The 23,889-nt window shown below is 49.7% G+C and overlaps 1 protein-coding gene across 1 annotated transcript; it reads right to left on the reverse strand.

Moving 5' to 3' along the window:
* Window positions 1-1,019: 1,019 nt before the first annotated feature.
* ANGPTL4 (angiopoietin like 4) lies at window positions 1,020-23,845 on the reverse strand. Its single transcript, XM_077331738.1, has 7 exons — window positions 23,256-23,845; window positions 20,368-20,478; window positions 17,736-17,871; window positions 6,144-6,257; window positions 5,209-5,307; window positions 4,681-4,956; window positions 1,020-2,718 (listed from the first exon to the last, which is right to left on the reverse strand). The coding sequence occupies exons 1-7, from the start codon at window positions 23,715-23,717 to the stop codon at window positions 2,546-2,548; spliced, it is 1,371 nt and encodes a 456-aa protein (XP_077187853.1). The 5' UTR covers window positions 23,718-23,845; the 3' UTR covers window positions 1,020-2,545.
* Window positions 23,846-23,889: the final 44 nt, after the last annotated feature.

The following is a 23,889-nucleotide window of genomic DNA, read 5'->3' on the forward strand; positions in this document are numbered from 1 at the left end:
AGCTTATGTAAGCAAGACCTTCCTGTGGCTGGGCAGAAGGGGACAGGAACAGGCAGTGCACCTCCCATGCCTGGACAGGGTGCAACTAACACCCGCTAGGAATATGGGGGTGATCTTTGATGCTTCACTTGCCATGGAGGCTAAGATCACTAAGGTAGTCCACAAAGCATTTTTCCATCTGTTTCAAGTTTGGCTACTAGCACCCTATCTGTCCTCGGACCACTGATCCACATAACTGTCACTCGCTCTACGCGGGCCTACTCTTAGCTTTGACCCAGAAACTTCAGCTGGTACAGAATGCAGCCACCAGGGTCCTTACTAGGTCTCCTTGGAGAGCCCATATTCAGCCAGTGTTGAGACAACTACATTGGCTGCTGGTCTGCTTCCAGATCTAGTTCAAGGTCTTGGTTTTAACCTTTAAGGCCATACACGGCCTGGGTCCAACCTATCTGAGGGACCACTTATTTGCTTATATTCCCTGCAGGGCTCTCCACTCTGCAGGTAGGAACCTATAGGTTGTCCCAGGCCCTCAGGATATCGGCCTGGCCTCGATCAGGGACAGGGCCTTTTCAACGGCCCCAACCTGGTGGAACGAGCTCCCCGAAGAGCTAAGGGCCCTGATGGAGCTATGTACATCCCGCAGGGCCTGCAAGATGGAGCTCTTCCACCAGGCGTTTGGTTGAGGCTGAGGGAGGTTGACCGCAGTCTTGATCGGGGGGTCCTACTCTATCTGAGCAGGGTTAGTGCTGGCTGGAATCAGCAGAGTTGGGTTGGGGAAATTACCAATACCACCATCTTATAATTGTGGGACACTGGGATTAATGTTACTGTGTTTTTAACAGGATTTTATGGGATATATTGTTTTCTGGTTTTATTCTGTAAGCCGCCTCGAGGCAACATCGTTCTGAGAGGTGGGGTACACAATTAAAAATAAATAGGCAGGTCAAGGCAATCAAATTCCCATAAAAACACCATCAACGCTCAATGGGAGATTCCACATGTCAAAGAATCCAGACAGGAAGGGTTTAACGTTTTTTTTTTATTATTCACACGGAAGACTCTTTGAAGAGTTGCATGTCTTAAGTACAAAAAACCCCAAACGAGACGAAAACTCATCAACACCTACCGCCATCCGTTCAAGGCAACCATTATAAGTTACAACAGCATTGTTCCCTGTTGCTGTCTTCAAAAATAATAATAATAATAATAATACAGTTTTTTTAAAAGGATAAAGCGCTTTGATAATCACATCAAAACAACAAATGCAAGAGTTATTTACAAGCAGCAATGTATTGGAGTGAACTTGAGTCAATATGACTTAAAAATAAAAAGGAGTCTGGGGGACAACGATCAAGGGCACCCGAGGATTAACTGCAGCCAGCATATCAAAGACTCTTTAGCCCCACTCAAGTACCTGTCACAGTGGATCTGGCCTTTTTGCTTAATTGGGACCGAGCACACACTACTAGATTTAACAAGTTGTACTTAAAAAAAAAACCCAAAACAACCTACGTCAATATAGATATGGATTAAAATATTAATTTAAAAGATGCAGATCCAGCTGTAGCATTCAATGTGCTTGAGACAGCTGGGTTGGACTGTTCCGCTAGTATCAGCACTTTCCTCTTTGTGCGAAAAGAAAGCACCACCACTATCTGAACTAATCCACAGAAGCCAACTTGGTGGCAACAAAACTTAAGGGCACCCAACAGTCAATCACTATTTTTAACCACTATTTTTAACCATTTTCTGTCTTGGGTATATCTTTGGTTGTGCTTCTCTGCTGCCTAAAGGCTATTCCACTAGCAGCTATGCTGTAGGTAACCCCGAAGGTGCATCACCAACCTCAGAACAAGTATCTCACCCAGTTCACCTGGGCTCACCTTGGACAAGCTTTTCTGTGACAGCAGCACAACATTCCATTCTGATGGAAGCATTACCTGGTGGGGCCCACAGAAACCTACTTTGGATATCACACACAAAAAAACACAGCCATTGAGGCCACTACATTTGTTTACAATGAAAGCCAGTTCATGGGGAGGGGGGGGGACGCAGCCCTTTCAAGACATAAAAAGATGACTGGGTAGGTCGATCTTGAGCCCTTTACAAGGGAAATAAGATGCTCAGCCCTCTCCGTAGCAAAAACAAACACACAAACCTACTCTGGAGAGTATTTAAATTCGTAATAGGCACCAAATCTGAAAGAACATCCTCTCCAGCTGGCATTGCTGCCCAGTGGCCTTCATGCAAAAGCCAGAACCCTAGAAGCCAGCTCAGCTGGTGAATCCAAAAGTCTGCTTCCTTATTCAGTTGCCTTGAGTAATTTCCCCAAGTGGTTCTCTCATCAGAGAAACTAGTCACTGTACTGCCCTGTAGGCCATTACAAGGGACACCCTCTTGCAAACGCAGGCTCCTTTCTATGGTATGGACAGGAAGTCAGTGGAAGAATCTGCAGAGTCTCCAACTAGAGCAAAGAGAAGTTGCTTGCGTCTTGGAAGAAGTGGAAATCCAAGGGGCACTCCGGTCTCCCAAGTGACCCATGCTTTTAGGATTCCACTCCTGGCTGGATCTTCATGGTGGTCGATTTCAGGGGGTAATACCTCCCTTTCCAAGTCTTCCAGAAGATGCCCTGCTTCCTCTCATGCCGCTGGCGTGGGATGGAGCGGAAATACTTCCCATTCAGGTTGACATGACCACAGGTGCTGAACCACCAGCCTCCTGTGGAGGAAAATGAAAGCCCAGAAGTACATTAGCCAGGGACCATGCCAACAGAAACAAAACAAAGAAACGTGGCAGGGCAGGCGCTAACAAAACATTGACCAGGCTGGGTAGACAGCTAGGGTGGGACGCTAGTGACAGACTAGGATGTAGGAGATTGAGCTCTGAGCCCCACTTACGTGTGAAGTTCACCAGCACCTCTTAGCTGCCCTAACCTTCCATAGAGCATCATGTGAGGACAAAATGGGCCAAGGGAGAACCATGCAAGCCACCCAGAACTCCATCAAGGAAGGCAAGAATGCAGATGGAATGGACAAGCAAACAAGACTGACATTTTCCTGGCTCTTGGCCATTTCTTTGGCTGTCTGGCCCCATTGAAGACTACCAAGATCATAAGCAGTCAATTAGATCAGACTAAAAGTTCATTCTAGTCTAGTATTCTCAGAGGAAGCATCTCTATCATTAATCTGCCCTTTAAATAATTCAGGGCTACACTACCTCTGAATGGGGAAGCCCCACTGAACTTACATAGGCTAAAAGCAGTTTAGGCGTCTCGTATAAGACAGCCTTGCATCTGGATTAGACCAAAGATCCAGTCCAGCATCCTGTTTGCAACCCTGGACACCACATGCCTCCCGGAAGGAGACAGCTTATAAACTGCCTCTAAACATAGATGTCCCATTTAGACAATCCAGCCCATGGATACTGAAGGAATACTTCTGCTACAGGAATCCCGGGGAGCAAACACAACAGAAGACAGCAACAGAATACAGGATGATCTTGATAGGCTCGAGAAGTGGGCTAAACTGAATAAAATCACGTTCAATAGGGACAAATGTAAAGTTCTGCATTTAGGCAGGAAAACCCAAATACACCAATATAAGATGGGGGAGACTTGTCTTAGCAGTAGCATGTGCGAAAAGGATCTAGGAGTAGACCATACATTGAACATGAGTCAACAGTGTGACTCAGTGGCTAAAAAGGCAAATGGGATTTTGGGCTGTATCAAACGGAGTATCGTGTCCAGATCACAGGAAGTGATGGTACCACTTTACTCTGCTCTGGTTCTGCCTCACTTGGAGTGCTGTGTTCAGTTTTGGGCGCCCAATTGAAGAGGGATGTAGACAAACTGGAGCATGTCCAGAGGAGGGCAACAAAGATGTGAGGGGTTTGGAGACCAAGACATATGAAGAAAGGTTGGGGGAGCTTGGTCTGTTTAGTCTGGAGAGGAGGCGACTGAGAGGGGATCTGATAACCACCTTCAAGTATTTCAAAGGGTGCCATATGGAGGATGGAGCAGAGTTGTTCTCTCTTGCCCCAGAGGGACGGACCAGAACCAATGGGATGAAATTAATGCAAAAAAAAAATTCAGTCTAAACATCTGGAAGACGTTTCTGACAGAGCGGTTTCTCAGTGGGACCTCGGGAGGTGGTGGGTTCTCCATCTTTGGAAATTTGTAAAATAGCCATCTGATGGATAGCCATCTGACGGAGAGGCTGATTCTGTGAAGCCTTAAGGGGGTGGCAGGTTACAGTGGATGAGCAATAGGGTTGTGAGTGTCCTGCACAGTGCAGGGGGTTGGACTAGATGACCCATGAGGTCCCTTCCAACTCTAGGATTCTATGAACATCTGACCAATGGGAGCAAATTCCAAAATCACGCACTCATCACTTGACATCTGTAGTTCACTCGTTCTATACGTCAGTCATACAGCAAAGGAGCCTGGCTTCCTATCCTGTTGATTTTTTAAATGTTTCTAATCCTGAAAGTAGGGTCAAATGTTCATTAATAAAACTGGGAGTGTGCAAAATAACAAAACAGGCTCTTTGAATGAATCCCCAGTCCCAGTATTCATAGTTCCCTTTCTTCTCTCCTGTCTGGCCAATTATTGCAAAATGGTCCATCAAATCAAAGGCATAATTTTAGTGAGGAAGGGAATAAGCATGTATTACTAAAACTGACCTGATAGGTGCTTGGCGCAATTAGCATCTCCTTTGAGATCATGGTCCTGATCCCGGGTAGAAAAGGGCAACTGGGGGAAGTCACCCATGGCATTCTCCAGTTCCCCAAGGACTGGACCCAGGAGGCTGAGCGTATAGGCAGTGTCTTCTCCACCCAGTCTGAAAAGAAACTGGACCAGCTGGGAGTTCCCTTCCCAGTCCTGCATCTCGATGACAAGATGGAACATTCCTTCTTGTACGATCTGGTGGATCTTGTCCAAGCCCAGCCAGAATTCTCCTGGAAAGGAACAAAGGGCAGACAAACTCAGCATGTTTTTTTACTGACAGTCATCACAAGAGCTTCTCGGAGTAGACCCAGCATCCCACGGCTCAGCGATCTATCAGAGAGAGGGTCTGCTCTACAGTTGTACCCCGTTTGAGGGATTCCCTGCCAAGAGAGATTTGCCCGGCACCGTCTTCACCAAGGCGTGGCTGCATTTTGGAGGTTGTAATTTTGGGATGCTACAATAGGAAATCACTGGCTGCCTACCGCTCATGTTTCCAAAGCCATTCCTGTAGGCTTCCCACAGCTGGTCAAAATCGACAGATCCATCCCAGCGCCTCTGAATCACCGTCCAGCCACCACTACCTGCAGTCAAAATGAGAGATTGAGTCACCCAAGAAATCTGATCAAAACAGTACAGTGGTGGAGAAGATGTTTGGCATGCTGAAAGTCCCGGATTCGAGTTAGAGAATCTCGGGTTTCATCCAAGACCCTTCTCTGCTTAACAGTAGCTGCTGGGCACAATGCTGAGACAGATCAAGGGGTCCGATGCTTTAAGGAAACTTCAAATAGTCCAAACACTGTGTTGGAGGGGAATGGAGATGTCTGGGGACACTGGGGAGGATTTGATAATGGGGAACCAAAATGGCAAGATACGGTGGCTGTCAGGCCCAGGGACACGAGACATTGAGCGTTTGCATCCGATTTCCAAAAGCAGGAGGAATAAGCAGGAGAAGCCTGAATTTACAAAGTGGGTGGAGGAATACGATTTAATAGGCATTATGGAGACTCAGTGGAGTGTGGCAGCAGAAGAGGAGGTGTGGCTTTTACATTAGCAAAGAGCATGATTGCCGGGAAATAGAGATGAACATTATGGAATCCCCCGTGGGTGAGATTAAGGACCAATGGAGTTGTGGGTGCAGTTTGTTACAAGGCCACCTGATTAAGGCGAAAAATAGAGTACTCTCTTCTTGGGACAACTGGCCAATGTGTCCAAACAATAGGAAGACCCTGAACCAGAGATTTTTCAGTGCTAAGTTAGTCCCAGTATTTCACCTTTAGCCCAGGAGAAAGGCAGGTAATATCCTGATTTTTATTCCCCCCCCCCCAACAATCTCTTGTAGGAGCGGGGGGATTTGAAGCCAAACTCTCCAGCATGGTGCCTGCTGCCAACCCACTGCCCCATTCCCCCATTCCCTTACCTGGAGTCAGATCACAAAAGACTTGAAATGCTTGAGAACCAGTAGGCTGGATCTGGAACACCCCACTGCTTCGTTCTCCCTCCAGGAAAAGCTGGTGGCAACGTGTGGGGAATTCTGCAAGGAGAGGGGGGAGAAAAGGGGAGGGTGTTCATCTTAAATTTTCACTAACACCATTCCCAAGCAGGGAAAAAAAGATATTTACAACAGCCTTGTAAGGCAGGGCAGTACAGTTCATCCACACAGACATATATTATGTTCATTCGCATCGCTACCTAAGGCCTAGCAAGTTCACAGTCCAGGTCTGAACCCATCAAAACCCCCATGTTCATTTTGGTAGGATTCTCTTTTAGTAGTCTTAGCAATGACATTGCAAAGTAGGGCACAGTTCTTATCTTAATATTTACAGGCAAATGAAGGGCACAAGGCCCAATAACCCGGGCACCCAAGGGACATAAACCCACATATTAGAATGGGCTCTGCAGCAAAAGTCGCCTAAAGCCGGGTGGGAACTTGATTTTCCAGTTCAACTGAGGCACACCAGCAGATCTAATTAGGAGTTCTCTTTCAATTCTGGTCATGTTCACAGCTCAAGTTTGTCCTGCTAGCTTTTTAGCAAATTGTCTTCACTATTTTAGGCATTCTGCCATCCTGGGGCATTCTCAAGAAACATGACTGAATATTTCGGGGGGGGGGGATTGGACAGGGAATCTGCCATGTATGGATTTTTTTTCTTTACACATTTGTTCTAATGACAGAGTCATTATTTCTGCACCATGCACCTAAGGAGGAACACTAGGCTGGAAGAGATTCTCTGTCCTCTGAAGCCCTGAAATATTTTTCAGGCTTTCAGGAAGCCCGGCAGTGGTGACTTGTCCCTTCAGAGAAGTGGGCATGGAAGTACAATGCGGGAGCCAGCCAACCAAATGATCATTTGCCTTTTCCATAGTGGAAAAAGAGACGAGGCCTGTAGAGCCGCAGGGGAAGGGAGCTCCAGGGATTTCGGCAGCCATCCGAATTTCTAGGAAAGGCCACAGAACCTCTGGGGAGCTCCTGCATAACCCTGGTTGGGAATCCCTGCTCTACAGACAGCCTGAAGAGTCTGTCCAGGGTATAACTGCCCAGAATAAGTTGAGTCACCTCACCGAGCTGCCAAGCCCCTGCCTCAAGACCTCTGTGTGGCATCGTGCGCCTCCCTGGACTTTGCTTCCAGGCAGGCTACCAGCTGCCAGCAAGACATTCTTCCACTAGGCCAATAAAAGTCCATTTGGCAGGGCGTGAAGAAAACATGCACACTCACCCCCACACACACACACATGAGCCTTGTGCACGAAACAGTTACGTGGCAAGGGACTTTACCCCATGAAACACAGCCCCACCGCCTTCGCGCTGCACAGGTGGGCACCGGCCCCTCTCCCAGAAACAAAGGCAGGCTATGTGCAGGGGAAGAACCACAGTCGCCAGAGCTCAGCAGGCCAGAGGGGATCGATCGTGCCCCCCCCCTTCCTGCCAGCTGCAATAAATTTAGAAAGCATTCTCCTAACAGCTGCCAGTGGCAGCCGGCCAGTGAAGAACGCAGGAAAGGGGAAAATAAGAAGCAGGAGGGGTGACACACGAGTGTAAACATGAACTTTCCTCCAATTCCTTGGCCTTGAATGGGGGGGGGGGAGGCGCATAGGAACAAGCAGCAGCATGCCGCCCGGCTTACATCACTCTGGGTTTCAGCAGACATGACCCATTCCACGTAAGCCAATGGGGCTGCTGGTCATAGCTAGCCCGATCCTAGAGGGAGGATGACAAAAATGCTATGTTTGAGATTAAGGGGAGGGGGGCAGTGGTCCCTAAACTAGCTCCATTCAAGGCAAAGGGACAGAGTGTTTGGCTGCAGTTTGTGCAAGTAAGACACCAGCCCTCAAGAATTTTTAAGAGAGTTATTTGGAGAACTCTGACTGCTTGAAAGATGCCTGCACGTTTGTTAGGCTGGGGGGCGGGGGGGACGGACCTATTACTTCTGTTTGAAGACGCCAAAATAATAGTTGTGGGGAGAGGAAGGGAAGGCGATTTGAGACTCCTTTGGGCAGTGGAAAGCAGGGTATAAAAACCAATTTTTTTCAGTTAGCAAAAAGCAGAATGGCAGAATTGGAAACAAAATCATTTGTAGTCCATCAAATCACCCCACCCTTTCACCCTAAACCCGGGATAGTCAATCTGCGGCCCTCCAGATGTCCACGGACTACAATTCCCATGAGCCCCATGGGCTCATGGGAATTGTAGTCCGTGGACATCTGGAGGGCCGCAGTTTGACTACCCCTGCGCCTAAACAGAAGCTTTTTAATTTTAACCATGTCAGCCTTTTCTAAAACCCATCAACTTAACTAGGGACTCCTTCAAAAATACATTCAACGGGTGCCTTTCAGTGGAAAATGCTCCCTTTCCTCTTGTATGAACTCCATGCTGCAGATCCTTCTCTTGCCCTGGAGTTTCCCTCTTTCCGAGCAACAAGGACATCTGCTGATTCCGATAAATACTTGCTGCATGCTGCCTCTCCACCCCCTCCCCGTGAATCACCCCCCCACACACACACAAACACAGAGACACTATGAGTCAAGAGATTCTCAGAACACATAGCATGTGGCCCTGTGTGTGTGTGTGTGTGTGTGTTGGGGGGGGAATGTGGCCTATCCAGGCATCAATGCAACTCCCGCGTACGCACTCCGTCTCCTCCCTACCCCACGTTACATCAGCATGGGAGGGGGGGGGGAACTAGGGGAAAGGGCACGTCTGCCTGGGAATGCGGAGGAGAAACACCAAACTGGAAAGGAGCATTCAACTTTCACCCAGTTTCTTTGCAACCTGAGATTCCCCCCTCTCCTCCCCAACACGGGAATAAATCAGTTCTTTCCTTCTTAGACACACACAAATTCCACCCCCGAAGCCGTGGCACAAAGCATCCTTTTTGCAAAAGACAGTCATTCATCAGTAGAAGCTGCATTTAGGATGCCACTGGGCGGGGGGGGGGGGCAGAGAGAATGGCCCTTTCTTCTGGAGGAAGACAAGGAAGAGCAAAGAGGGGTCTCTGTAACCTCACACAAAAATGGCTTGTAGCAAATCTCCAACACCTGTTTTGTCATGGAAAAATCTATGGGCCTCTGTGAGCATGATTGGGAGCAAAGGTACTTAAATGCTTTCCCACTGCGACCCCCACCTCCCATGCCCCTTAAATTCAAATTCAAACCAACTCTTCTTCTTCAGTAATCTCAGGGCTCTCTCAGCCTCACCTCCCTCACAGGGTGTCTGTTGTGGGGAGAGGAAGGGGAAGGCGACTGTAAGCCGCTTTGAGCCTCCTTCGGGTAGAGAAAAGTGGCATCTAAGACCCAACTCTTCTTCTTCTTCAGTAGCATCAGGGCTCTCTCAGCCTCAACTCCCTCACAGTGTGTCTGTTGTGGGGAGAGGAGAGGGAGGGCAATTGGGAGGGCCTCAGCAAAAATTGGGCAATTTTGCTCCAAAAATGGCCCAGGGATTTTACTGGGAGGGGGCAGGATCTCTGCTCTCCTCCAAGCCCCTCAACATGAGAGCATTAGGCGTTTGGCTGACTTACACGCACAATTCCTCTGCCTCCACAGCCCCTTTCAAGCCATAAATGCACCCTGTGATTGATTTGGGCATTTGTGCTGGTTTTAAAACAAAAGGGGTGAGAACGTCTTGAGGACCAGCATCTTAGCTTTACAGTCGCCACAGCTATCACTCCCATACGCTGTTTCAAGGTGGAGCTGTTGTAGTAACCAGATGCGTTCCCACACCCCTCTAGATCACACACACCCTGGCTAATGCTACATACACACACACACACACACACAAAATCTGGCTCTGCACAACTGGCAACAGATGCAGGTGAGAACCCCTTGGTAGCTGACAAATGCGCAACTCTGATCTATGTTATACCACAAATTTCTGGTCAAATTCTTTACTTGGCAGTTTGGCACCGAGAGGGCAGAGGGCTAAATAACTGCCCCCCCCCCTGACTGTATTGTTTCAGCTAGATGACAAAAGGGCTACATGAACCCAGAACTGATTGTGGTAACAGCTTTACAACTTGTTTACACCTCTGGAAATCTTGAAGGATAAAGATTAGAATCATAGAATCATAGAATCATAGAGTTGGAAGGGCCCATACAGGCCATCTAGTCCAATCCCCTGCTCAACGCAGGATTAGCCCTAAGCATCCTAAAGCATCCAAGAAAAGTTTGTATCCAACCTTTGCTTGAAGACTTCCAGTGAGGGGGAGCTCACCACCAGCTCTATATCTATCAGCTCTATATTTTTCAACACTATAGGGCAGGGGTAGTCAAACTGTGGCCCTCCAGATGTCCATGGACTACAATTCCCATGAGCCCCTGCCAGCTGGCAGGGGCTCATGGGAATTGTACTCCATGGACATCTGGAGGGCCGCAGTTTGACTACCCCTGCCCTATAGGACGCAAGTACCAGCTTCCAAATTTTCCAGGAAAAACGGAAGGGGGAGACGGGGCTTCTTCATCGAATGGGTTGTGGAAACTGTGAAACTCTGCTACAAGGTGAAGTCTTTTTTTAAAGATTAATTCACAGGGATGTTTAGCAGTGGCTATTATACAGGGCAGCTCGATGAGGCCTCCAGATTATTCAGCGATAGACTGCCGCAGAGCATGGAGGTTCCATTAAGCAGCAGACCTGGGGGGCTCCGCACCCAGCAGGACTTTGCATGGGTCCCCTCCCCCCATTTTAAAGCCAATGGCCATTGTGTCATGCAGCAGCCCTGACGGCACATGGGGGGGGGACGCCCTCTCATGCCAAAAAACTCCCCTCTCCCCCAAGAGTGGGATTCTCAGCAGCTCTCGCTGCCAAATGCTTTGTGGAGTTAGCAACTCTTCCCTCCCCGGCCAAATTATTTCGGAATCCCAATGCCGCAGGGATAGCGTTGCCTTTGGCCGACTTGGCCGGAGGCCAGCACAACTGCACCCCACGTGGGCTTCTTTCCCCAATTAACCCTGCCGCTCCCCCACCCACCCCAAAAAGGAGCCGACAGCCGCCTTCCCCTCTCACCCAGTTGGCTGCAGGCCAAGCACAGAAAACAGCAGCTGGCTGGGGCGGGAGAAGGCCCCAGCCTGCAGACTCGAGTTTCCTTGGCTCTCCCTCACACCACCGGCCCCATCTGGAATACCGCTGCCTGGGTAGGTGGTGTGCCACAGACTGGGGGGGGGGGGCTGCCAAACTTGAAGTCTGTTTTGAGAATGGCCAGGAGCCCAGAGACCCTCACTGCTCATGATCCACACACCCCCCCCAGAAGCAGAGGCGGCCTCAAAAGGGATCTGACCGATGGAAAGTGGGGGTGGGACTCATCCATGCCTAACAGGATGGCGCAGCAGGACGGAACCTCCATGTTCAGAGGCAGTTTAGCGCTGTAAGTTGGGTCACAAGAGGAGCCCAGTTTATGGCTGGCTTCTGAGAAGCATCCGTCTGGCCACCGCTGGAGACCACGGACTGGGCAGAATGACTCCATGGCTGGAGCCTGGGCCAGTGGGCAAGCTCTTCGTGGCTGCTGCTTAATGGAGCCACCAGCTCACATATTACTATTATTGTTGTTGTTGTTGTTTTCAATCTCCGCTCCCCCATAGGGTCCGAGGCAGTTTACAACATGTTTAAAAAAATACATGGGTATATATTTTATTTCTTTCATTAATACATTCAATCCCTAAAATAACCCAAATCTCTGCGCCTTGCAACCGATATCGACGAGTTTGCGATCTAACTACCTTTTCTCTCTTCCGCCCTCAATACTTCTGCCATCATTTCTTTCCCTGCCTGTTGAATACTGCAGGACCTTCATTGTCCTGGGGAAGGCAGACAGGAAAGCTCTCCGTAGATGCTTAGAGGTGTTCTTTCTTATAAGAATGAAGAGAGGGGAAGAACTAGAGGCCCAGTGGCTTGGCTTGCAGGAAGTCCCGGGTTCAATCCCCTGCATTTCTGAGTAAAAGGGCCAGACTGTCGGTGATGCAAAGAACCTCCGGCTGAAACCCGAAGATCCTGCTATCAGCCTGAACAGACAACGTGACCCTGGTGGACCTTGGTCTAAATCAGTGTGTGTGATTTACCCTCCTCACACCACCGAGGAGCAACCACTGCAAGCTCCCTCAGATCCGAGCCTTCAGGGAAAAGCAAAGAGCTCCCTATTCCATGCTTTCCCCCATGAGCAAGCAAGACACATGCCCCCGTTACGCCTTAAGATTGCACTCCCGCCCATTCCAGGGCACCAAAATTCCAGCTGGACTGAATCCCTGGATCCCGTGAGGACGAAGGCTGAAGATCACTGGAACAGCCCTTGCTCTGCAAGCAGAAAGGTTCCGGTTCAATACCTGTCCTCTCTGGCTCAGCGGTTCTTCCGGTCAGGAAAAGCCATTTCTCTGCCAGAGAGCCGTTGCTAGCCAGAGGAAGAGGAAGAGCTGTTGTTTTGAACCCCACTTTTCTCTACCGAGAGGAGTCTCAAAGTGGCTCACAATTGCCCTCCCTCTCCTCTCCCCACAACAGACACCCTGTGAGGGAGGGGAGGCTGAGAGAGCCCTGAGATTACAGAAGAAGAAGAAGAGTTGGTTCTTATATGCCGCTTTTCTCTACCCAAAGGAGCCTCCAAGTGGCTTACAATTGCCTTCCCTTTCCTCTCCCCACAACAGACACTCTGTGAGGAGGGTGAGGCTGAGAGAGCCCTGAGATTACTGAAGAAGAAGAGTTGGTTCTTATATGTCGCTTTTCTCTACCCGAAGGAGTCTCGAAGTGGCTTCCTGTGAGGGAGGTGAGCGTAAAAGAGCTCTGAGAGAACTGTGACTGGCCAAAGATCACTCAGCTGGAGCAGTGGGGAATCAAACCCAGTTCCCCAGTTTAGAAGTTGCCAATGTTAACCACTACACCAAGCTAGCTCTCCTACACAAAGGAAACAATATGGAGCTAGGAGAATCTAAGCATGATCCAGCATGGGGCAGAGGTTGTTATGCTCATCACACATTCATCTTGTGCAAACAGATGTCTGAAACCAACACGTTCCATGGCCAGACTCCCCCTCCCCCCCCCCCCACAATATCTCTGGTAACTGGAACCGGGCACCCTCCAGCAGCTTTGCTAAGCCATTTTGTTCACTCTCTTCCAGAAACTTGCCTGGCTCATTTGACTTCCCCCTCTTGCATTGCAAAATTGGGCGAACACTTTTCTGTGATTGTCCTCACACAGACAGGACGCTGTGGCTTCCCTATCAGCCAGCCTCAGCAAAAATTACATCATGGACACCTGCCAGGGATTGTTCAGCTTTGCTCTAAACAGCTGTGAGGTCATCCAATTGGAGGGGAGATGGAATGCAGGAAGGGAGTAAAGGTCAAGGTTTTCCACGCACCACTTTCCCAATGCAAAAAAGTCTAATGCTATACTGAGCCGTACGGGAGGCAGAGGAACTAGAGCTCAAATTGCCAACATACGCTGGATCATGGAGAAAGCTAGGGAGTTCCAGAAGAACATCTACTCCTGTTTCATTGACTATGCTAAAGCCTTTGATTGTGTGGAGCACAACAAATTGTGGCCGGTTCTTAAAGAGATGGGAATACCAGAGCATCTTCTTTGTCTCTTGAGAAACCTATATACAGGTCAAGAAGCAACAGTGAGAACTGAACATGGAATCACTAATTGGTTCAAAATTGAGAAAGGAGTTCGGCAAGGCTGTATACTGTCTCCTTGCCTATTGAACTTGTATGCAGAGCACATCATGAGAAAGGCGGGATTAGAGGAGTCACAAATTGGGATCAAGATTGCAGGGAGAAATATCAACAACCTCCGATATGCAGATGATACCACTCTAATGGCAGAAAGTGAAGAGGAACTAAAGAGCCTGTTGATGCAGGTGAAGGAGGAGAGTGCAAAAGTTGGCTTGAAACTCAACATCAAGAAAACGAAGATCCGGCCCTCTCAATTCCTGGCAAATAGATGGGGAAGAAATGGAGATAGTGACAGATTTTATTTTCCTGGGCTCCAATATCACTGCAGATGGGGACTGCAGCAAAGAAATTAAAAGACGCTCATGGGGAGGAAAACTATGGCAAATCTAGACAGCATTTTAAAAAGCAGAGACATCACCCTGCCAACAAAAGTGCGTTTAGTCAAGGCTATGGTCTTCCCAGTTGCAATGTATGGCTGCGAAAGTTGGACCATAAGGAAGGCCGAGCGTCAAAGAATTGAGTCTTTTGAACTCTGGTGCTGGAGAAGACTCTTGCGAGTCCCTTGGACTGCAAGGTGAACAAACCGGTCAGTCCTAGAGGAGATCAGCCTGGACTGCTCCTTAGAAGGCCAGATCCTGACGAAGAAACTCAAATACTTTGGCCACCTCATGAGAAGGAAGGACTCCCTGGAGAAGAGCCTAATGCTGGGAGCGATCGAGGGCAAAAGAAGAAGGGGACGACAGAGAATGAGGTGGCTGGATGGAGTCACTGAAGCAGTAGGTGCAAACTTAAATGGACTCCGGGGAATGGTAGAGGACAGGAAGGCCTGGAGGATCATTGTCCATGGAGTCGCGATGGGTCGGACACGACTTCGCACCTAACAACAACGTCTGGAGGCTGGTATAAAAATCAAATCAAATCAATAAATAAAATACATTTCTCCCTTTCTCTAAGCCAGGCTTTCTAAACTAAGGGGTTTGTGAAACCCTGGGGTTTCTTGATAGCCCTGGAAAGATATCCCAAATGGATGGGAGGTAATTAATTTTAATATATTTTTACATTTATATATTTGTTAGAAATGTATTGGGTGATGTGACCATATATCATCATGTCAGCCCCCCCCCCCAAATGGCCAGTGATGGGCATGGAAGGGGAGGGGCCCCAGGTGGGCGTGTCCACAGCTCTGCTTCCCAACCATATTCTGCACAATCGCGCCACTTCTGGGGTTTCTTGAAGCCTAAAGAATGTTCCAGCATTCAATGGTAGACTGCCTTAAAACATGTAAGTTCTATTTAGCCCTCCTGGATAATACATCTCTGCCAACAAATACTACCCCCATGTGCTATCAAAGAAGAAAACCGTGTGGCTCAACAGTCATTCCAATAAAGTGGGCGTCAGCCAATGTATTTCAAAGTCAAAATGAACACATAGTCTCTTAAAGATAAAGGTAAAGGTGCAAGCACTGGGTCATGTCTGACCCTTGGGGTGACGCCCTCCAGTGTTTTCATGGCAGACTCAATACGGGGTGGTTTGCCAGTGCCTTCCCCAGTCATTACCGTTTACCCCCCAGCAAGCTGGGTCCTCATTTTACTGACTTCGGAAGGATGGAAGGCTGAGTCGACCTTGAGCCGGCTGCTGGGATCGAACTCCCAGCCTCATGGGCAGAGCTTTCAGACAACATTTCTGCTGCCTTACCACTCTGGGCCAAAGAGTCTCTTAGACAGCCCAAAAGGGTCGTCTAAGAGACCATATGCTCAATTTGACTTGGACGCGTGTAATTTATGAATGAGCTGAGGAAGGCTTGCGAAACTGGATTGTATCAGGGCTGCTAGTTCTCTTGCTCACTCTATTCTGTGGTGTCAAAGTGAAGGTATTTTTCATCTTGCTCCGAATTATGATGTGGAAATGTACCATTTCTTCCAGATTAAATGAAAGACTGAACTACATTTAGTGCAGCTGAAGTCGACTTCATTGGAATGTGGATGTGATGGCTGAGCCACATGGTTTTCTTCTCTGATTATTTCTTTATATCTACGTTTATAGGGTGCTCCCCTCGAACCAGTCATCTCAGGGCAGCGTACAGGGTAGTAAAACCGGAAAAACACAGCAACAGAGTTAAAAACTAATAAACCAACCCGGTTGGGAAGGCCCATGATGTTCTAGTTTTTCCAGGTGTTCTGGCTTGGTGTGGTGATTAGGAGTGCAGACTTCTAATCTGGCGAGCAGGTTTTATTCCACACTCCCCCACATGCAACCAGCTGGATGACCTTGGGCTAGTCACAGCTCTGATAAAGCTATTCTGACCGAGCAGAAATATCAAGGCTCTCTCAGACTCACCTCCCTCACAGGGGTCTGTTGTGGAGAGAGGAAAGGGAAGGCGACTGTAAGACACTTTGAGCCTCCTTCAGGTAGAGAAAAGCAGCATATAAGAAGGAACTCTTCTTCTGATTCCCCACTCCTCCCCCACATGCAGCCAGCTGGGTGACCTTGGACTCGCCACAGCACTGAGAAAACTGTTCTGACCAAGCAGGAATATCAGGGCTCTCTCAGCCTCACCTCCCTCATTGAATGTCTGTTGTGGGGAGAGGAAAGGGAAGGCGATTGTAAGCCACTTTGAGACTCCTTTGGGTAGAGAAAAGCGGCATATAAGAACCAATTCTTCAGTAATATCAGGGCTCCCTCAGCCTCACCCACCTCACAGGGGGGTTGTTGTGGGGAGAGAAAAAGGAATGTGACTGTAAGCCGCTTTGAGCCTTCTTCGGGTAGAGAAAAGCGGCATATAAGGACCAACTCTCCTTTATTCACTAATCTCAGGGCTCTCTCAACCTCACCTGCCTCACTGGGTGTCTGTTGTGGGGAGAGGAAAGGGAAGGCCAATGTAAACTACAGACCAGTGAGTCTGACCTCTGTTGTAGGAAAGATAATGGAGCAGATATTAAAGGGAGCGATCAGCAAACATCTGGAGGACAATTTGGTGATCCAAGGAAGTCAGCATGGATTTGTCTCCAAAAGGTCCTGCCAGACCAACCTGGTTTCCATTTTTGACCAAGTAACAGGTTTGCTGGATCGGGGAAATTCGGTTGATGTCATTTACTTGGATTTTAGTAAAGCTTTTGACAAGGTTCCCCATGATGTTCTGATGGATAAGTTGAAGGACTGCAATCTGGATTTTCAGATAGTTAAGTGGATTGGGAATTGGTTAGAGAACCGCACTCAAAGAGTTGTTGTCAATGGTGTTTCATCAGACTGGAGAGAGGTGAGTAGCGGGGTACCTCAGGGCTCGGTGCTCGGCCCGGTACTTTTTAACATATTTATTAATGATCTAGATGAGGGGGTGGAGGGACTACTCATCAAGTTTGCAGCTGACACCAAATTGGGAGGACTGGCAAATACTCCGGAAGATAGAAACAAAGTTCAATGAGATCTGAACACATTAGAAAAATGGGCAAATGAGAACAAGATGCAATTTAATAAAGATAAGTGTAAAGTTCTGCATCTGGGTCAGAAAAATGAAAAGCATGCCTACTGGATGCCTACTTCTTCTTCTTGAGTAATATCAGCATTGTACTTTCTGGATTAAGCCAAGGGCATCACCCTGCATGATTTCTTCCAGTCATCAAGTCTGAAGTACCCCTTCATGCAGCCATGAACTCCACCAGTGAATCTCAGGCCATATGAAGTGGGATCGGGGAACTAAATTAGCATTGCACACCCCTGCAAATCAGTTGCTCGGCATGGATAATGCATCCTTCGTTCCTGGAAAAGTGTGCAGTGTGAATCCCAAACTCCAGCATCCACAGATAGGAAACCGTTTTGCAGCTGGGCTTGGGGTGGGGGCAGGGGGACAAAAAGATAACACACTCACTGGAAGTCTCCAGAGTCTGGGCCCGGGCGTTCTGGCTGTGATTGGCCGCTCGGTCGGCACTGCGCACAACGCTGTTCTTCCAGCGGAGTGTCTGCGTTTCGTTTTCTTTGATGTGCATCGGCAATAACATGTTGACCTGCGGAAGCCCCCACAGAAGGAGAAAATGTAACACAGCATTCCAAGGAGTGGGGAAGGGACAAAACGCACACATTGGCATGCATCTAATCCTGACAGACCTTGAGCTGTAATGATCGTAAGCAGTAAATGTAGCTTGATCATCTATTCTTCGTTCACGTTCTTCCCAGTCATGCTCCCAGCACAGGAGCATCCTGTAACCCTCAGGACAACTCTGCAACTCTGCAAGAATTTGGGACTCTATTGGCACCCCAGGCAAGTTTATGACACAGGCAAGATTTCCTGGCACATACTTTTTCCGACGCTCTACAACAAACCACCTAATTTGGCGCAGATCAAAGGTTCAAAGTACAAACGCATGCTGTCTGTGCAACTCAGGCAACATCCCTGTAAGGGGCCCCAGGTAGACCAATCCAATGAAACAGCAGTGAAAGCTAACCCAGAGGCCTGCAGCAAAGGCCTTCGCGACCTTCAATCTGCTCATCCGCAAGACCACCTATCCACAGCTTTGTGCATCTGCGACAGTTTTGTCTATCTGCGCAGGGCCTTCTGCAGGGGCCATCCTGACAGTGGGCAAGACCAACAGCTGCCTGTACACAGGCTTAGTCTGCGAAGCACCCGCATGCGGAGGTCAGCATGGCCCCTCACGGTCCCGATCTTTTGCAAAAGCCGGAGAAACAGAATTGTTCCGGAGGTTCGTTTGCGTAAAGGAAAACAGGGCTACGCATACGAAAGATCCAGGGAAACACACTGCGTTTCTAAAGCCACATTTGGCGTTGTGGCCATTAATGCCTGGTTGCTTGGTTCAGACGGAAGCTCCATTTCATCGTTGTACAACTCCGACCTAGGCCTATTAATTGTTTATTTAGATGAACCGTCTTAGCTTTGCATTGAGCGAGGCTACGAACAACGGAAATAAATCCCTCCAACAGAGCCTGGTGTTACTTCTCTCTCGTTGCAAGAAGGGGAACGCTGACTCTGTAAGGTAGGTCAATGTTACGGTCCCCAGGTTCCACACGGCCACCCAGCAACTCTGCACAGCCATGCTGGATTCAAACAAAGAGCTTTCCAAATAAGTCGTTCCGCCTCTTGGCCACAACACTCCCAGCGGCCCTCCCTGGACTCAGCTCTGCCAGTTAGCCAAAACACATCAAGAACACTTACATAACCCAGCTGTATTTACAACCCTGGCAAAACAGGAATCTTGCTGGGCAAGTCTCTGGGGAACATAACAAGCCACGTGCCTGGGGGCATGATGCATAAATCGTCTTTTCTTTCCTCCCCCTTCTCCCTCTCTTGCATCAAATGCAGTTTTGTGCAGCAGCTGAGCCCTTCCTCCTGGAAAAACAGAGCTTCCATTCTCCAAAGCAGTCTACCTCCACTGCTGAGGGGGAGGTTAGAACTCAGTCGGCCTTCGGTCTTATCAAGCCCACAGAAAACATCGAGGATCTCATTTGATTAATTTACCAGCAGCTCTCCATATCTGCAATTTTAATGGACTTTTATCTTATCGAATTTTATCTGCACCTGTAAGTCACCTTGAGTTCTGTATGGAAGAAAGGCAGCTAAAAGTTTAAATAAACAAGCAGCAGTCGTTAGCTGTGACAGCCAGGTGGAACCTCCATGTACCATACCAGTCTACCTGGAGACAACACTAGGGGAAGCCCATTCATTTGGGGAACAGGGCAAGTATAGAAGCGGAGAAGAGGGGCCATGACCAAAGAGGCCCTTAGGGGAAGTCTTTCCCCTGCCGCAAATTCATTCAGAAAATAAGAAAATACTTTGGCCAATTGGCTGAACTTAATTCTTCTTATTTTTATTTTGTTTTTCTTTTAAATGTTCACAACTTGAGATTCCCTTATAGGGAAATATAGATTCTTTCAGATAAAACAAAGTATGAACTCAACAACAGCCACCAAAATGGCTTCCGCATAAACAATATGATTCAATTTCCCGTTTTCAATTTCTTTCTTCTTCAATGGTCTTATTTCAAATATAAAGTTCCTCTAATTCTTTCAACTGTTTCGGGTATCATGTCCTGGCAGGCTCAAACCTTCTGGGAGGCTTTCTAACAGCTCACAGGCTTCAAATTGAAAACGGGAGATAGAACCATAAAGTTTCTCTGGAACCCATTTTGGTGGCGATTGTTTGGTTCATACTTTATATCTGGGGTAGTCAAACTGCGGCCCTCCAGATGTCCATGGACTACAATTCCCATGAGCCCCTGCCAGCAAACGCTGGCAGGGACTCATGGGAATTGTAGTCCATGGACATCTGGAGGGCCGCAGTTTGACTACCCCCGCAAAACTTCCCTAAAAGGGAATCTCAAGTTGCGAGCATTTAAGAGAACAACCAAATACAAATACAAATAAGGCGAATTAAGTTCAGCCAATTGGCCGGAGTTTTTTTTATTATTTTCTGGACTAGCAATCTGACCATCCTTCTTTGCAAATCCCTTCAGAGCAGCCTGGCGCTCAGAGATGGCCTCAATCCGTACCTTACTCTGAAGGCTTTTGATCTGAAGATTCTGCTTATCCATCCGGTATTGCTGCTGCTTAAGTTTGTGGAAGAGCTCTTCGATCCGCAAGTTCTGGCGACTCACGAAATCCTGAAAATACACAACACAGACACACACCAGCACATTAAAGTCAGAAGAACGGAGGACGCTATGCAGAAAAGCAGAGAAAAATTTAAGTCCTTTTTTCCGCTAGGACTCAAGGCGGAATTTGCAGAGTGAGTCTGTAGAAGCCAGACCAGAAAATTCAATAAACAATGAAACAGGAGTTTCAACCTTTTGACCAGGGGTGGGCAAACTGTGGCCCTCCAGATGTCCATGGACTACAATTCCCATGAGCCCCTGCCAGCAGTTCCCATGAGCCCCTGCCAGCAGTTGCTGGCAGGGGCTCATGGGAAATGTAGTCCATGGACATCTGGAGGGCCACAGTTTGCCCACCCCAGCTTTCGACCACTGAAGCGCCCCTGAAATTTTTCTTCAAGGAAGTGATTTCAGCTAGCCACACTCCCAGAGGTTATGTGTGACAACACCACCTGTGTGACTAGCAGGCTCAAGAAGGCCTGGGGGAGGGGGGGAGAGACGGGACACAATGTAAAGACTCCATGCCTCACAGGCAAAGAAACCACGAGAGACCTCACCCCCACTCAGGAGAGGAGGGTGCAATGGAAGCGGCTGATTCGTTAGCTTGTGGCCACGTCCATTGAGGCAGGAGGGGAAAAGCTGTGGATGTTGAGCACCTACGGACCCCTGGTTGGGAATCCTTGTACTAAACCATGCCAAAATTACACTGCAGGATCCTACTTACTTAGCCCTGACCCAGACAGCCCGGCTAGGCTACTCTCATTATCAGTCATTTATAAGATAGTTACCTTTATGGACCTTTGATACTAATAGACCCAAATTATATGGCTTAAAACAAAATATAAGGTATATATGGCAAGTATGCATATAAAATATAAGAGTGGGATGACGACTTTGTATCCCTGAAAAAAAAACCAATTCAGAAATAAGTTTACTGAGGAAGTAAAATACGAAAACGAGGTTTTATACCAAGGAGCTCGTTCTGAATAAAGCTTTTTGCCATCGCCAGCTTGGAAATTTCTTTCTGTTTATTCATCTTCGTCTGATGGGCCGTCTCCGCTCATCAGTAGCTAAGCAGGGTCAACCCTGGTTAATACCCCCCAAAAAGCCTTATGCTCCGCCACCTCCAACTGGCTGCAGATCCCCGGCCCCAAAGCAGCACATAGGAACTCAACAAGGGCCAGGGCGTTCTCGCTCCTGGCCCCCACCTGGTGGAACGAGCTCCCTGAAGAGATCAGGCCACAAACCAGAATTCGGGCAGCGCCTGCAAAAGGGAGCTCCTCCACCAGGCATTTGCTTGAGGCCGACTGACTCAAAACATCTGCTGGTCCCCCCCCCTTCAGACTCCCAGCTCCATGCCTGGACAACTGACCTACCCAGAGTTTTTGTCAGTGTTACTGTTCTGCTTAAAATACTGCTCTAGTTGACATGTTAAAATTGTTATAATGTTCTATGCAACTATTTATGACTTTCTATGTCAACCGCCCAGAGCTGTATGGAAGGGTGGCATAAAAATCTAAATAAATAAATGCTTGGATGGGAGTCAGGCAGGGAAGTGGCTACACAGAGGCAGGGGACGGCAAACCACCGGTTCGTCTCCTGCCTTGAAAACCCTACAAAGGGGGGGGGGGTCACCATAAGGCAGCTGTGGCTTGACGGCCCTTCCCACCACCACCACCAGGATCCTCCCCACAGTCAGTTATACACAGCGGTACGGACCAGCCTCTACTCCAGGTTTAGTCAAACTGCAGCCCTCCAGATGTCCATGGACTACAATTCCCATGAACCCCTGCCCGTGAACGCTGGAACCCGGGAGTTTTAGACAATGGGTAAAATCAGGATCAATGTGCAAACTGGGCACACAAAGAAGGGCTGGATCTAAGTGTCTAACCTTGGAGAGTTCACTGTGGCCACCCCCTTGTCCTTCTGCAGCACACCTCTATTTGCTAGAGGGCAAGGACCTCTCCAGTCTGCAAGTCCCCTTGGCCAAGCCCATTCGGCCGGACATCCAGACTGGTTGGGTCTAAAGGTCTCACCTTGACAAGCACAACGGACCTTATGAGACTGGATCCAGAGGTTTTCAGAAGCAAGTGAATTCTGGAGAACTTCTTTAAAGACAGCCGGGACGGGGCACTTTGCTCAACGGCACGGGCTCCCTTTCTGCATGCCGGTTTTGGTCCCGAGGCAGCCGACCCGCCTCCGCGCCAGCCCAGCGCCCCGAGGGCTCCCGCCCCGCCCGATCTCATTCATCCCGAAGCTGCCACCGCGACGGCCGCGCATCTGGCGGCAGGCCGGCGAGGGAGGTCGCTGTCCGCGAAAGGCGCCGAGATGCTCGCCCGGAGGGCTGCCTGCCGGAAAGCGGCCACCGGCTGAAAACAGGGCTCGGGTTTCTCTTTCGGTTTCGGAATCCTCTTGGGGGGATTTGCCAGCCCCGAGAGGGGAGACGATTCGCGACGCCGCCAGGACGGGTGGGAACTCAGGGTCTCGCCAGGAGCCGCCCAGCTAAGAGCAGCTCGGAGTTTGGGGAAAGAGCACCTGAACGGGAAGGGCCACGCCGGGCAACCCGTCCACTAATGACCCCCCCTCGAAAAGACCCCTGCAAGGGGCAAAAATATACCCTCCCCGAGCACTCCCAGTTCTCAGACGTGCCATTAGGCAGGCAGCCCCACCCCTTCCCATCCCATCCCTCTCCCCGCCTTAGATCGCCACCCGTTCGCCCTCCTGCAGCCCCCGTCTAGGGCACAGACCCGCGGGCGGCCCATTCGCCGTCCCCGTCCCCTTCTCCTCACCTGCAGGGCGCCCAGCTCGCCGGGCCCTCCGCTCCGTCGGGGGCTGCCGCTGCCGTTCTCGGGCCCGTTGGGGCGCAGCGGCGGCCGCAGCTTTCCGTCGAGGCGCTCGAGGCGCGCGTGGACGGCGGCTTTGTGGGCCGCCAGCTCGGCCAGCAGCGCCCGCAGCTGGGCGGCCAGGTCGGCGACGCGGCCGTCGAGGAGGCGCTGGGCGTCGACGCGGCGCTCGAGGCGGGCCAGCGAGGCGTTGTGCGCGCTCAGGCGGCTACCCAGCGCCCGCAGCTGGCCGCCCGTCCGCTCGACGTGCTCCTTCAAGCCGTGGCCCAGCTGCAGGAGGCCGTGCGCCAGCACGTTCACCTCGTCCCACGAAGCCGCCTTGGCCGACGACGGAGCGGACGCTGACGCCGCCAGCGCCAGCCACGCCGCGCCCAGCACCCGCACCAGCACCCACACCCACCGCTGCATGGCCGCGCCGCGGAACAACGAGCCGCCTCGGAGCGCAACGCGACGCGCCAAGAGCGCACGGCTAGCGGAGGCCCGGCGCCGGCGCGCCCCTTTTATAGACGCCGCCCCGCCGGCGCGCACATGGCCCCGGCCGCTCGCCGCCTCCTTCGGGGCCTTGCCCTCCTCCCTCCCT

This window comes from Paroedura picta, chromosome 4, assembly GCF_049243985.1.
Source record: "Paroedura picta isolate Pp20150507F chromosome 4, Ppicta_v3.0, whole genome shotgun sequence".
NCBI lineage: Eukaryota > Metazoa > Chordata > Lepidosauria > Squamata > Gekkonidae > Paroedura > Paroedura picta.